This window comes from Salvelinus sp. IW2-2015, unplaced genomic scaffold, assembly GCF_002910315.2.
Source record: "Salvelinus sp. IW2-2015 unplaced genomic scaffold, ASM291031v2 Un_scaffold3885, whole genome shotgun sequence".
Taxonomy (NCBI): Eukaryota; Metazoa; Chordata; class Actinopteri; order Salmoniformes; family Salmonidae; genus Salvelinus; species Salvelinus sp. IW2-2015.
Window position 1 is genome coordinate 16,070 of NW_019945159.1, and position 16,434 is coordinate 32,503.

Sequence of the window (16,434 nt, forward strand, 5' to 3'; positions counted from 1 at the left end):
GACATAGAATACACAACAGCCGTTTCAATTACACAACACACACACACACACACCACACACACACACACACACACACAACACACCACATCACACGCACCACACACCACCAACACACACACACACACACACAACCACACACAACACACAACAAACAGTCAATTCCCAATGAAGACGTATATACAGTTCCTCCAAATCCCATCAGCCTAACTACCTGACATACGACTACCCCTGAACACTCAGAACACCCTGACCCAACTATACCCTGAAGGACCAACACCTCAGCTAACTGACCCTGACACTCAGCTAATACCCTGAAGGAACCAACACCGCTTACTACCCTGAAACACTCAGCTAAACTACCGCCTAAGGACCAACACTCACTAACTACCCCTGACAGGACCAAATCACTCAGCTAACTGTCTTATCTTTAACCTAAACAGGGAAAAAAGCAGATGTGAACATTGGAAGACAAGGGAATAGTACAGACTGTCAAGCTATTTAGCTTCTGGTTGCAAAAATCACGTTGGTTTAATAGATTCATTAAACTGTTGAAAGCATCAAAGATGTGATGGTAGTCGTGATTCTGGCACCTGGTAACGGTCAGGTTGAAAGTTTTACGTCCCCAATAACTTCAAAAGGTAGTTTAAGGTGTTTTTTGTAATAGGTGAAGTGTGGAAATGATATTATTTTGTTTTAAGCGGGTGTAAAGTTCATGGCAACGAGTGTGATTTCCAGTGGTGAGCTTGACACAGAGTCCAATTGTTCCCGATTAAAAAAAAAAAAAAAGCTTTCAGTTTAAACGAACGATTCAGGATTGTCCAGTTTTTACTTTCAGTGTATGGCTTTCATGTCAGTCTTAAGGAATCTATCTCTTAACTTACAATACCGTTGTAGTTAGGCAGACCATTAAAAGCTAATTCGTGTGTGTGGTGTGATGTGTGTTGTTCATACGTGGGAAACAACATCCAGGTGTTCCTCTAAACTCAATAGTCTCCCCCCACAAACACCACACCCACGACACTACACACACACACACACACACAACACACACACCACAACACACACACACACACACACACACACACACACACACACACACACACACACACACACACAGTGGTGAACCAGAACAATGGTTTACTGATCCATATTTCCAATAGCAGCTGCACACCTGCAGATACACAAACCTCTTTCGTTCTTTCTTTCTAAAACTTAAGGGACTTCTCATCTTTCTAGAAAAGAGCCACTGCAACAAAAAAAAAAGAAAAAGGGATTCACCTTAAAAAAAAGAGATTACAGAATTATACAAAATCCAATAAAATGTAATCAGCCCAAAAAACAGACGAATCAAAAGTATAATATGTACAGAACCTCTTGGTAACACTTCATTTGGATAGTCTGTAGACCAGACACAGATCAGTAGCATGTCAACGATCTACTAATCTTAATCCTAACCCTTATTCTAATCATTTTGCTTATCAACAAAGAGTTTTGTGGATAGTCCATCTGTAGATGGTCATGCTATCTGGACTATCCAAATAAAATGGGAGCAAAATCTTACCTAGCCTACAGTAGAAAAAATAAATGCTTTTAAATGTATTAATACAACTCTCAGATTACTTTAAAACAGCCGTTAAAAAATACCTTTCTTTCATAAAACCTCCAATCTCCCTGTTGCTGTTCTTCAATCCATGCACCTTGGTTACGTGTCAAATGGCACCCTATTCCCTGCACAGTGCACTACTTTTAAACAGAGACAAAAGTAATGCACTAAATAGGGTGCGTAGCCTAGCAACAGACAGTCCACTTCCTTAGTGACCTTTACTCGCGGGTGAAGGCCTTCTTCTGATTGGCTCGTACGACGTCGTCGGGGGAGGGCGTGTCGAAGGTGAAAGGGGTTATGGGTAAGAGGGGCATCTGTTCTTTAGCTTTGACCAGCTGGGTCTGTGTTCCGTACAGAAACGCCGGGTGACCCCCTCCACTGACCTCTAACCTCAGATCTCCCACAGCCTTCATCATCATCATCCTCCTCCTCCTCCTCTTCCCCCGGCTGGGCGCACGCACCGACAGGGTCAGGGCGAAGACGGACGGTCGGGCGAACACAGAGGAACGTTGGCGGTGGTGGTCTGACCGCACGGCGACCGCGGACGGCGAGGAGAGGCCTTTGTCGTGGCGACGCGCGAACAACGCTCCACCGTGGGACGACTGGGCCATGAGCACGCTTAGATCAATACTCTGATCACCCCGCGGTGGGTGGAGACTCAGGGGAGTGTGTGACAAAAGGGGGCGGGGTTTGTCTCTGACTCCACCCTCTTGGATACTTCTTGGCTGTGGTTTCCCCGGTGACAGGAGTGCGGCGAGGGAGAGTGATGGTGGGGTTTCGGAGGATGTTCTGGTGTGGTGCTGAGAGGCTAGTTGAGAGAGCTTCCCCAGTCGGACTGGAGGTGGTTCTACCTCTGCCTGCTGCCCGTCTGGGTCCGCTGCTGACACCGTGCTTACTGGCTGACGGCGAGAGGCCAACAGAGACAGAGAGAGGACGTGAGGTTCTGGTGTTGTCGTGATCTGGGTCTGGGGGAAACAGTGTGTGTTCAGAGGTCCTGGGGATTGTTGGAGCTGGGACAGGGAGCGTGTGAGAGCTGGCGCTGGTCCGGCGGGGGTCTGAGTTGTGTTGCCGTGGGCAATGGGGATTGAGCTGTTCCCGTGGAGACCGGGGAGTGTTCTGTAGAGGGTGGGGCTGCTGTTGGAATGTTCCTGGATCAGCTCAGCCAATGACGGGCTTCCTTTTGGATCCGCCCCCTTAGCCCCTCCCCCAGACCCTATCTCCATTGGTCGGCTGCTCTGGAGGACGGAGCTCAGGCTGCCGAAGGAGGGAGAGGCCATATTGGCGCCCGGAGCTGTCAGTTTGGGGTTGCCTAAGGACAAGCTACCCAAAGAGGAGGCAAGGTGGCCGGGGGGACTCGTAGCCATGGGGGCGGAGTTGGAGTTTAACAACGCTAGAGTGCCCAATGAGAGGCCAGAAAGAGCAGCCAGTGGAGATGAGGACAGTGAGGGGAGTCCCGCCCTCTGACTCTTCTGATCATGCTCAGACATCAACTGGGCCAGGCTGCTGCTGCTCCCCGCCTCGGCAACAGTCGCCGAGGGCCTTGCGGAACCCGCCGCGAAATTCAGAGTCGAAGTGGAGAGGTTGTGAGTGTCATGACAGCGACCTTTCACGGGCCGAGCTCGGAGGTCACTAAGGTTCAGGGGATCGGCAGATGGACGTATAGCTGGTCTGAGTACAGTGTCAGAGTTGGATAGGCAGGCTCCTTACCTTACCAAGAGTTGAGAGAGGAGGATGGGTCAGGACATCAGAGGGGGGGGGTGGAAGAGAGAGAGAAGAGAGAAGAGAAGAGAGAGAGAGAGAGAGAGAGGAGAGAGAAGAGAGAGAGAGAAGAGAGAGAGAAGAGAGAGAGAGAAGAGAGGAGAGAGAGACGGGAGAGGAGAGAGAAGAGAAGAATGAGAGACAGAGAGAGAGAGAGAGAGAGAGAGAGAGAGAAGGAGGAGCAGAGAGAGAGAGAGAGACAGAGAGAGGAGAGAGAAGAGAGAGAGAGAGAGACAGAGAGAGAGAGAGAGAAGAGAGAGAGAGGAGAGAGAGAAGAAGAAGAGAGAGAGACAGAGAGAGAGACAGAGAGAGAGAGAGAGAGATGCATTTCGTTACAATGTGTTTTAAGTGATGAGTAGGAGGAGCACCTTGGTGCATTTCTTTAACAGTCTTCAACAACTACATCCCTGTGTCCAGTTACTCTAAGGGTAAAATCCAAGCTTACAAAGCACAATAAGTAAGGTGATCGTCATTCCCCCCTGCTCTACGGTCCAGGCATACCTTTCTTTGGTGGTGGGGTGGCTGATGCCTCCTGATTGGATCTTGGTGCCGCTGCCATCTCCTTATTGGCTCGCTGCGGCAGTGGTCCTTCCTTATTGGCTCCCTGGGGCAGTGGTCCTTCCTTATTGACTCCCTGGGGCAGTGGTGCGTCCTGATGGGTCTTAGCGGACCGGGGCGGGGCACCGGTGCTCTCGTCTGATAGGATGGTTTCCAGGGCTCTCTCGGGGTCGAAGGCGCACTGCAAGGCAACCTGGGTAAGGACAGACTCTGGCACTGTGTCACCGAGCACCTCACGCATCTGGTTCAGACGAGAGAACAGCTTGCCTGTGGAGACACATTACATTAGAAACATTTGAAATTGGTACATGGACACTCAGAGATAAAAAAAAGCACCTCACAAGACACACACACACACAAAGACACGCACGGACACACACACACGGACACACACACACGGACACACGGACACACACGGACACACACACGGACACACAGGGTTAGCGCTCTGTGTGTGTGTGTACCTTGGTCTAGGAAGAGAGGACGAGGCAAAAAATTATTTACTCCGCTCTAAATCACGCCCTGCGTGAGAAAAGCCATTATTTAGCATATGGAGATCTATGACAAGAGTGTAATGCCACGTGAGTCTTATTTGATGGAATAGACGTGTTATAATATTTAGGCCGGTACCAACGTACTGGTATAAGTGGATGCTCGTGGCATTCCCTCAACTTGGAGAAAAACTACTTAGTTGTACCTGTTTTTTTTTTTTTCACACACGTTATCTGCCCTCTCATTGGCTAGAATGGTCCCACCTGATCTCGCCTGCCTTCCAATCATTGAAGACATGTATTTCCATTGTCAGAGTGGTCACTCGGCTGTCTTTGTCAACATAACATATAATATTTAGTCTAGATTATTCCACGGAGGGCCTAGCGTCTGATGGTTTGGGTTTTTCCTTGCAATTAAGACAACAAGAGTTCCTTCCTAATTAGTGATGTTAATTAATCACGTAAACGGGAGGAGGGCAAACCAGCTGAAACTCTGCCTTCTGTGGACTGAGTAACACACGTGGTCTATGGAGTTGAGGAGGTTAGGGTTTAGAGGTTAGGGTTTAGAGGTTAGGGTTTAGGGGTTAGGGTTTAGGGGTTAGGGTTTAGAGGTTAGGGTTTAGAGGTTAGGGTTTAGAGGTTAGGGTTTAGAGGTTAGAGTTAGTGTTGAGTTTAGGATAGGTAGAGTTAGGTTAGAGTGGTTAGGGTTGGTTGAGGTTAGGGTTAGGTTTAGAGGTATAGGGTTGGTTAGGGGTTAGGTTTAGGTAGGGTTTAGATGAGTTTGGGTTAGAGTTTAGAGAGTGTTAGAGGTTAAGCAGGTTGCGTTAGAGTGTCAGGTTTAGGTTTAGAGTTAGGTTTAGTTAGAGGTTAGGTTAGGTTATTAGAGGTCTAGGTTTAGAGGTTTTAGAGGGTTAGGGTTTAGAGGTAGGGTGGTAGGTAGGTAGGTTTAGGTTGAGGGAAGAGGTGTAAGTAGTAGATGGTTAGGTTTAGAGTTTACGGGTTAGGGCTTAGGGTTTATAAGAGGAAGAGGTTTAGGTTTAGAGTAGTTATGTAGTTTAGTAAGATAACTGGTGATTTAGAGGTTAGAGTTCAAGGTACTCGTCTGATAGCTTGTAATTTGAAAAAGGGGCCACAAAGAATCTGGAATTCCCCCCTCACCAGGATTTAGCAGCCCCCATCTTGACGCGTTGACGTTTTTAGATTTTAATCTTTTCAAATCTACACATTCTTTCCCATGGGGCAGAGAGAAAAAAAAGCTGTTTGCGGCAATTCTACACATTTTGCCATAGGGAGAGAAAATATTTTGAGTTTTTAATTATGATATTGAGCGAAGACAAATGTCATTACTGTGATTACTATAAATTTTTAAACACTGGCCGCTAGACTAATTTACCATAACTACAATGTGTATCTGACACGGGCTAATTGAGTCACGTACACAGTGACTGACGTGAAGCAACTTGGTGATGCCAAGCAACTTTCTATTCTACTATTCTAACTGTCAGCAGGAAGTGAGACCTTCAACAGGAAGTTGAGACCAACAATCATGTTCCAAGTCTATCTAGGTTGTTAGCGCGTACCGTATTACAGCCCCACCACGCGACGGATCAAGAGTCTAAGGCAGTTCAAATTCCCAGGACCGTTAGTCACGGTGATAGCGCTTCTCCAAGCTCAGATGCCTGCTTGATGTCATTAGTAAGCCTACCAAACTTGCTAACTGCCTGGTACTCAGCACTCTATTGTCCCTCTAATCACTCTGACATCAATACAAAAAAACAGAATTCAAATTTGATATTGGGTATTGTGTGTTGTGTGTAGGCCACACAATAATATCTCAATGTAATCCATTTTAAAACAGGCTGTAGCAACGTGTAAAAAAGGCAAAGAGTGTGAATACTAATCCCTATAAAGTGCTTTACTTTTATTGTGCCCTAAGTTGGATCAGGGGCCTGGTCAAAAGTAGTGCACTATGTAGGGAATAGGATTCCATTTCACACCATGGCCTTACAGTTATAAAGTAATTGGGTAGTGTTCAGTGTGTACTGTGTACTAGGCCAGTGAGACAGACAGACCTGTAGCAGGGGAAATGCAGTAGCCATCATCAACAGACTGTCCATATACTTCCTCATCATCAAAGTATGCAAGGGGTGCAATTCAGGCAATAACACTAGCATACAAACACACACTAGCTAGGTCCCACAAACACACACACTTTAAAAAAAAACATTTTAGTCATTTAGCAAATACTCTTATCCAGACTGACTTACAGTAGTGAGTGCATAATACATTTTTCGTACTATTGGCTTTCGCACTTTTGGCTTTCGCTTTGCCGCCTCAGCAACTCTGCCTGGGTGTGAGCTTGGCCTTTTCTGGTGGACTCAGTACAACGTTTCAACAGAACAATTTTCTTACAATCAATGATGGGTAGATCTGGCTGGCTAAACTGTAAACGTTATTAGTTAGATCACTGGCTAGTTAACAATGCCAACCAGCTTCAGTTGCTGGAATTTTGGCAGCTTGATAGCTACCTAGCTAACCTCATTGGTAAACTAGCCAACCAGCATGATGGTTAAATACATTGAAAGTTAGAAAGAAACATTAGCTAATTTTAAACAATACCATTGACATATGCTTAAGACAGTTGTCCTAGCTTGCCAACTACGCTAATTACCTAGATGCCACCCATTAGCATTTACCGTTATAAGCATTTTGCTACACCCGCAATAACGTCTGCTAAATACGTGTACTGTATGTAACCAATACAATTGATTTGAGAATAGTCTGCAAGTAGACACGACATTGTTCTGTGTAATTGCGGGATATTATTTTTGTATTGAAAGAAGTATTTATTTGTTTATAATTTAAAAAAAATAGATTTTTATTTGACGTCCGAGTTCCAGTCCGCCCACACTAGTTGCTGCTTACCTCCGTCGTAAATCGTTGCGTTTAGTCGGTAAGGTTGTGGAACCTATTTCAAGTGACAGCCCGAAAAGGACACGACAGCAATAGTTACATGCTTTTCAAGCTAATGTTAGCCAATTTAGCTATCATTAGCTACCTAGCTATCGGACAGCAATAATGATATGCTTTTCAAGCTAATGTTAGCTAGGTAGCTAACGATAGCTATATTGGCTAACCAGCTAACGTTAGCTATATTGGCTAACCAGCTAACGTTAGCTATATTGGCTAACCAGCTAACGTTAGCTATATTGGCTAACCAGCTAACGTTAGCTACATTGGCTAACCAGCTAACGTTAGCTAACAACTTTAGGCCTTGCGTCTGCAGGCTGCCAGTAGCAAATTCAGAGCCTAACCTTCATCGTAGTTGCAGCCTCGGACATTTCTGTGCCGAGACATGTTGGTTTATAACTACGTCTCCTTTCGGCCCCTGTAGACGTGGTTTTCGGCTCAAGCGGGTTTATTGTAACTTGCGTCTCACTTTTCCGACAGCCACATTGACGTAGCTAGCTAGCTACACACACACTTCTGCGCAGACTCAGTAGAGTACAGCGGTTCAAAACCTCACAGAACGTCTAAACGCAGGTCGTGGATCAGTTTGTACTGCAAAACAATCCCAACTTGAATCTTTAGCGAGGAAAAAATATCAAACTCGTAATGCCATTTGGCCTGCTGAGTGAAACATTTTCAGTTGGCTTGGCCCACGCTACAGAATATCTGGAAATAAAATATTACGTTTATTCCATAATACATTCAATTTAGCTCATGATTGTAAACAACAACAAACATGCTTGTCAGCATCAAGCTGTTCTCGAAGACAATTATATTCTCTTATCAATCATTTCAAGAATCTCAAATAAATAAATATAAAACACATGTAGTTTCCAGACCATCCTCTTCTAGTTTAGATATGTAGGCTAGTGGCAAGGCCTCCACATTTTTTTTAGATACCACTACCCGAAGTACAACAAACCTCAACCATGTTTTTTCACATCTCTTATGTCTCACATTTATGAAATGGATGGTTGTGTACATTTTTTTAAACATTTTATTTTATTTAACGTTTATTTAACTAGGCAAGTCAGTTAATGAGAACAACTTCTTATTTACAATGACGGCCAACTAAAAGGCCTCCTGTGGTGACGGGGGTCTGGGATTAAAATAAATAAATAAATACAATATAAATATAGGACAAAACACACATCACAACAAGAGAGACAACACAACACTACATAAAGAGAGACCTAATAACAAATGACAACACAGCATGGTAACAACACAACATGACAACAACATGGTAGCAGCACAAAACATGGTGCAAACATTATTGGGCACAGTCAACAGCACAAAGGGCAAGAAGGTAGAGACAACAATACATCACACGAAGCAGCCACAACTGTCAGTAAGAGTGTCCATGATTGAGTTTTTGAATGAAGAAATTGAGATAAAACTGTCCAGTTTGAGTGTTTGTTGCAGCTCGTTCCAGTCGCTAGCTAGAGCGAACTGAAAAGAGGAGCGAACCAGGGATGTGTGCTTTGGGGACCTTTAACAGAATGTGACTGGCAGAACGGGTGTTGTATGTGGAGGATGAGGGCTGCAGTAGATATCTCAGATAGGGGGGAGTGAGGCCTAAGAGGGTTTTATAAATAAGCATCAACCAGTGGGTCTTGTGACGGGTATACAGAGATGACCAGTTTACAGAGGAGTATAGAGTGCAGTGATGTGTCCTATAAGGAGCATTGGTGGCAAATCTGATGGCCGAATGGTAAAGAACGTCTAGATGCTCGAGAGCACTCGAGAGCAATTTTACACAATGTGTAAAAATATTTTACTACAAAAGTGGTACAATTCATAGATATTATGACACACCACCTAAACTCAAAAAGTGCAGAATAATGTCTGGCTGGAGGGGGAGCGGACCACATAAAATCATGTATCCCAACATTGCAGGCTTTGATATTGCTCAAATGTGGACAGTTGTCTGCCCTACATGCAAAAATGGCAGTAGGAGATCATATTATTTTACTAGGCAAGTCAGTTAAGAACAAACTCTAATTTGCAATGATGGCCTACCCCGGCCAAACCCTAACGATGCTGGGTCAATTGTGCACCGCACTATGGGACTCCCAATCACAGCTGGTTGTGATACAGTCTGGATTTGAACCAGGGTGTCTGTAGTGACTCCCCTTTAGACCACTGCACCACTCAGGAGACCACAAGTGTGTCTTGGAAATATAGACCTGTAAACACAGAGATACAATTGGTGGAAATATCAACTATTAAAATTTACGATGAATGTAATATTTACTTTCCGGTGGCTGATTAATGGAGAACTTTCCAAGTCAAATGTTCTCTCATTCAGTGCTGTATGGTCCTGCCTGACTAAAATTCACACAGTTGCATGTATTTTTTGATGCTGTGACTATTGTTATCGCCTCTAAGGACAACAAGTGAGCTCAGACTGTCTTCGCCCTGGCCATATAGAGGCTTTTATTCTCTATTTTGGTTAGGCCAGGGTGTGACTAGGGTGGGCATTCTAGTTTCTTTATTTCTATGTTTTCTGTTTCTATGTTTTCTGGCCTGGTGTGGTTCTCAATCAGGGACAGCTGTCTATCGTTGTCTCTGATTGGGAATCATACTTAGGCAGCCTGTTTTTCCACCTTAGTTGTGGGTAGTTGACTTTGTTAGTGGCCTGTATAGCCCTAGTCAGCTTCACGGTCGTTTGTTGTCGTTGTCGTTGTCGTTGTCGTTGTCGTTGTCGTTGTCGTTGTCGTTGTCGTTGTTGTTGTTGTCGTCGTCGTTTGTTGTCGTCGTTTGATGTCGTCGTTTGTTGTCGTCGTTTGTTGTCGTCGTCGTTTGTTGTCGTCGTCGTTTGTTGTCGTCGTCTGTTGTCGTCGTCGTTTGTCGTCGTCGTTTGTCGTCGTCCTTTGTCGTCGTCCTTTGTTGACGTCGTTGTTGTTTCTTGTTGGTGACATTTAAAATAAAGTGAAATGTACGCTCACCACGCTGCACCTTGGTCCATTCCATATGACGTTCGTGACACAGACAGTGAAAAACTGTTTTTTCAGTCAAAGGATTCCTCTGTGGATGTTATAGGTTCAACCTCTTGCAATTACATTAGGTCTTTGTACATCTATTTTGGGGGACTTTTAGATGAATGATATTGCCTTTTGATTCTTAAAGAATATCATTCATAAATGCCCAATGAGCTTTGTTCAACTGTCGTATCCCATCAGAAGAGGTTTGTTGCTGTTTGCATGACGAACTGCAGCTTTTAAGTCCACACAGTCATTTTCTCTGAAGTGTGCTTCTGTCGTATTATTAGGAGTTTGGTCAGTGAACTTCAGCCTGGGTTTATGTAAACCAGTCTTTAGAAGGAGATTCCTAGCGGCACAGCGTTCTAAGGCACTGTATCTCAGTGCTAGGGGTGTCACTACAGACCCTGGTTTGATTCCAGGCTATATCACAACTGGTTGTGATTGAGAGTCCCATAGGGCGGTGCACAATTGACCCAGCGTTGTTAAGTGTTTGGCCGGGCTGTCGTTGTAAAATAAGAATTTTTTCTTAACTGACTTGCTTAGTTAAATAAAGGTTACATATATTTTTTTTAAAGGAGGTTGTTTAGGCTGCAGTGAGCCTGTGTTTGTGTAAACCAGCCTTCAGAAGGAGACTGTCTAATCATGTAGATGCTGCCTGCCCGAACACCTACACACCCACTGACCTGGCTGAACGATACGGTGATCACATAGTGATGAAAGACATGTACTAGATATCAATTCACCTTTTAATGAACAGGTCAACTGCATCAAAATGCCTTAAAAAAAAAATTATTTGCCATTGCCGGAACCCCTGGTAAAAGGTGATGATGATGGTGGTGGTGATGATGTAACAGCTAAATTACCACTGCTTGATAATGAACTGGGCAAGAGGTTTAAAACCTGGCTACAGTACAGTACACATCAATACCTCAGCCAACCTATAGTGATGTGTACTGTACTGTAGTCAGGTTTTAAACCTCAATGTGTAGGGACTTATTAAACAACCCCTCTCTTTCAGAAAGGATGAACATATCTGACAATTACATGCAATGGATTTAAAAACAACAAATAAATTGTAGTTCTTGCTTCTTCTTTTTTTTACACACTTGAACATTGAGACGTGTTTTTAAAAGGCTTAGGAACAATGACTCAAGAAATGACAAACTAAACGGTTCACAGCTGTGCAGTGCATTGAAACCAATACCACACACACACACGCGCCACAACACACGCACACACACACACACACACACACACACACACACCACACACACACACACACACACACACACACACACACACACACACAACACACAGAAGCTCCAAACCAGAACCACCTGTGTTCTTAAAGTGTGTGTACCCCCCCCCACCTCTTCCCCACACACACACACACCACACACACACACACCACACACACACACACACCACAAAGCCTTGAAAGGTCATGTACTATGTTGGTGTGAGCCAGCCCTGCCAGACCACCTGACACAAACACACACACACACACACACACACACAACCACACACACACCACACACACACACACACACACCACACACCACACAAACACACACATACACACACACACCACACACCAATGACACACAACACACACACAACCACACACACACACACACACACACACACACACACACACACACAACACACACCACACACACACACCACCACAACAAACATAACAACACCCAGGCAGAGACAGGGAATGGCACAAACCAAGTGACATCACTTTTTCCATCCCCCCTGGTTACACAAGTGTGTGTATGTGTGTGGGGGTGGGGATGAATCACTGTGGTGTCCTCCGATCAGATCTAGGTCTGTTGAGTGTCTACCCTGTATGGCTAAATATAGCTAGCAGAATACAGACAACGGAGTTAGGTAACATGGAGACCTTTACAATGAACAGCCTAGGTTCCAGGTGACGTTTGTCATAAAGTGGCCTAGATAGAGAGAAGGGTGGTGTGAGAGAGAGGGGGAACAAAATAGATTAATGAGAGAGAGATGGTGTGAGAGAGTGGAAAGCAAAATATATAATGAGAGAGATGGTGTGGAGAGGGGAAGCCAAAAGATATATTGAGAAGAGAGGCTGGTGTGAGAGATGGGAAACAAGACATTTAATGAGAAGAGAAGAGAATGTGAGAGAGAGGGGGGAACAAAGACAGATAATGAGAGATAGAGATGGTGAGGAGAGAGGGGAACAAAGACAGATAATGAGAGATAGAGATGGTGAGAGAGGGGGAACAAAGACAGATATGAGAGATAGAGATGTGAGAAGAGGGGGAGAACAAGACAGATAATGGAGATAGAGATGGTGAGAAGGAGGGGAGAACAAGAAAGATGAGGAACAAAGAATATAATAAGTTTCCTGTTTAAATGTCACATACACAAGTTACAGTGAAATGCCTTTCTTGCCAGCTCTAAACCCACAATACAATAATCAATAACAATGTATTACTAGAAAACCACAAGAAATAAGAATAGAAAATGTGAAATACACAATAAAGTCAGTATATACAGGAAATCATTAAACAGGAAATCATTAAAGTCACTTCCAGTACCATATTAACAATGTGCAGAGAATCTGGAGTGAAAGAGGTAGATATGTAAATTGGTAAGGGGACTTAGGCAACAGGGATATAAGATTAACAGAGTAGCTACGGGTGGGAGTGTGTGTGTGTGTGTGTGTGTTGTGTGTGTTGTGTGTGTGTGTGTGTTGTGTGTGTGTGTGTGTGTGGTGTGTGTGTGTGTGTGTGTGTGTGTGCGTGCGTGCGTGCGTGCGTGTGCGTGCGTTGCGTGCGTGCGTGCGTGCGTGGTGCGTGCGTGCGTGTGTGTGTGTGTGTGTGTGTGTGGTGAGACAGAGAGAGAGAAGAACAGAGAAGAGAGAGAGAAGAGAGAGAGACGGAGAGAGAGACAGAGACAGAGAGGGAGAGAGAGAGAGAGAGAGAGAGAGAGAGAGAGAGAGAGAGAGAGAGAGAGAGAGAGAGAGAGAGAGAATAAATGAACAGAGAAAGGAGAGATCTGATCTGACAGAGGCAAATATGATGTAATTCAGAGGTAAACAGTCAGGTGCCTGTGCCCCAAGACTCACCTCAGGTTAGATTGTGTGTGTGTCTCCCCCTCTCAATTCCATTTCCTGTGTTTTGATGAGGTGTGACACTCTCACACACACACACACACACACACACACACACACTCACACACAGACAGAACACACAGATAGGGGTCACCCAGGTGACGGAGAGAGGGGAATCTGTCAAAAAAGTGAAACACTCTAATGTTTCTAGGACAACATTTAAAACCCAACACCTACTACCATGACAACAACAGGCGGTATCTCCGTGGCGATAGAAGGGGGTAGATATGACAACAGGGGTCGTACTACATCATCAGGAGAGCTGATCTAGGATCTGTTTTTGCCTTTATAGATTTATAGATAAGATAATATGAACCTGATCCTAGATCAGCACTCTGAGACCCTTGACACATACTGTACCTGATCCTGGATCAGCACTCTGAGACCCTTGACACATACTGTACCTGATCCTGGATCAGCACTCTGAGACCCTTGACACATACTGTACCTGATCCTGGATCATCACTCTGGGACGCTTGACACATACTGTGTCTTCTATAGAGGGGCTCTGGTGTGAAAGATTGTTATTTTTGTCTGACTCGTTGAGTATTAATGACGGTACGAGACATTCAGACATTCTGATGTCTTCGCCAGGAACTGATCCAGAAATTAATCATCAGTAAGTGTGAGAGAGTTTTGATTTTGTCGTTTGAAAAACAGCTTTTTATTTTTCCATCTTATTGTTTGTCTGGGGGAATTTCCTCAGAACCTCTCCGTGTATTAGTCAGTCAGGTTGGAGTCGAGAGGAGTAGAGTACAGTTGAAGTCGGAAGTTTACGTACACTTATGTTGGAGTCATTAAAACTTGTTTTTCAACCACTCCACAAATTTCTTGTTAACAAACTATAGTGTTGGCAAGTCGGTTAGGACATCTACTTTGTGCTTGACACAAGTCATTTTTCCAATAATTGTTTACAGACAGATTATTTCACTTATAATTCACTGTATCACAATTCCAGTGGGTCAGAAGTTTACATACACTAAGTTGACTGTGCCTTTAAACAGCTTGGAAAATTCCAGAAAATGATGTCATGGCTTTAGAAGCTTCTGATAGGCTAATTGACATCATTTGAGTCAATTGGAGGTGTAGACCTCCACAAGTCTGGTTCATCCTTGGGAGCAATTTCCAAACGCCTGAAGGTACCACGTTCATCTGTACAAACAATAGTACGCAAGTATAAACACCATGGGACCACGCAGCCGTCATACCGCTCAGGAAGGTGACGCGTTCTGTCTCCTAGAGATGAACGTACTTTTGTGCAAAAAGTGCAAATCAATCCCAGAACAACAGCAAAGGACCTTGTGAAGATGCTGGAGGAAACAGGTCCAAAAGTATCCATATATTCAGTAAAACGAGTCCTATATCGACATAATCTGAAAGGCCGCTCAGCAAGGAAGAAGCCACTGCTCCAAAACCGCCATAAAAAAGCCAGACTACGGTTTGCAACTGCACATGGAGACAAAGATCGTACTTTTTGGAGAAATGTCCTCTGGTCTGTTGAAACAAAAATAGAACTGTTTGGCCATAATGACCATCGTTATGTTTGGAGGAAAAAGGGGGAGGCTTGCCAGCTGAAGAACATCATCCCAACCGTGAAGCACGGAGGTGGCAGCATCATGTTGTGGGGGTGCTTTGCTGCAGGAGGGACTGGTGCACTTCACAAAATAGATGGCATCATGAGGTAGGAAAATTATGTGGATATATTGAAGCAACATCTCAAGACAGCAGTCAGGAAGTTAAATCTTGGTTGCAAATAGGTCTTCCAAATGGACAATGACCCCAAGCATACTTCCAAATGGACAATGACCCCAAGCATACTTCCAAAGTTGTGGCAAAATGGCTTAAGACCTCTTAGGGCTAGTGGGCAGTGTTCGGAAGTTCGGATGAATGACGTGCCCAAAGTAAACTGCCTGTTACTCAGGCCCAGAAGCTATGATATGCATATAATTGGTACCATTGGATAGGAAACACTCTGAAGTTTCTAAACCTGTTACTAAACTGATATGGCAGGCAGAAAACAAAGGATTCCTTTTTTGATGTCACAGGCCATTTCAATGTTAGTCTATGGGATATACAAATAAATAGCTCCCAGATTGCAGTTCCTATGGCTTCCACTAGATGTCAACAGTCTTTATTAAGGGTTTCAGGCTTGTTTTTTGAAACATGAGCGAGTAGTTGTAGTTTTTCCAAGGTGTCTCTCATTAGAAAAGTGCCATGTTGAACTTCCAGTGACCAGTCAGTATGAGGGAGTGTGAGAGCGATGACACCAAATTTAACACACCTGCTCCCCATTCACTCCTGAGACCTTSTAACACTAACGAGTCACATMACACCGGGGAGGGAAAATGYCTAATTGGGCCCAATTTGGACATTTTCACTTAGGGGTGTACTCACTTRTGTTGCCAGCGGTTRAGACATTAATGGCTGTGTGTTGAGRTATTTTGAGGGGACAGCAYATTTYCACTGTTATACAAGCTGTACACTCACTACTTTARATTGTAGCAAAGTGTCATTTCTTCAGTGTTGTCACATGAAAAGATATACTCAAATATTTACAAAAATGTGAGGGGTGTACTCACTTTTGTGATATACTGTATCTCTGTGATTCTCCTCCTATACAGTATAGAGAATAGGCAACTCCCCTCTGTTATGTCAGTGTGATACTCATCCTATAGAGTATAGAGAATAGACAACTCCCCTCTGTTTGACTTTTTCAAGTCCCCCTCCTCCTCTATCAAACAGTGGCCTGCTGACATGTCAATAGCTCAGGGATAAGAACTATTCAAATGACCCTACCTGAGCATACAATGCTTTGCAGGTGGGGATGACTTGACAATGGCAGCACTAACCTGTCCAATCGCGCCCATGCAAATTACC

General features: G+C 44.3%; 1 protein-coding gene across 1 annotated transcript; it reads right to left on the bottom strand.

The window, feature by feature from the left end:
* Window positions 1-1,307: 1,307 nt before the first annotated feature.
* LOC112076623 (uncharacterized) lies at window positions 1,308-7,893 on the bottom strand. Its single transcript, XM_024143346.2, has 3 exons — window positions 7,725-7,893; window positions 3,863-4,186; window positions 1,308-3,305 (listed from the first exon to the last, which is right to left on the bottom strand). Exons 1-3 carry the CDS (start codon window positions 7,765-7,767, stop codon window positions 1,822-1,824), a joined length of 1,851 nt encoding a protein of 616 aa, XP_023999114.1. The 5' UTR covers window positions 7,768-7,893; the 3' UTR covers window positions 1,308-1,821.
* Between the last annotated feature and the right edge of the window lie 8,541 nt (window positions 7,894-16,434).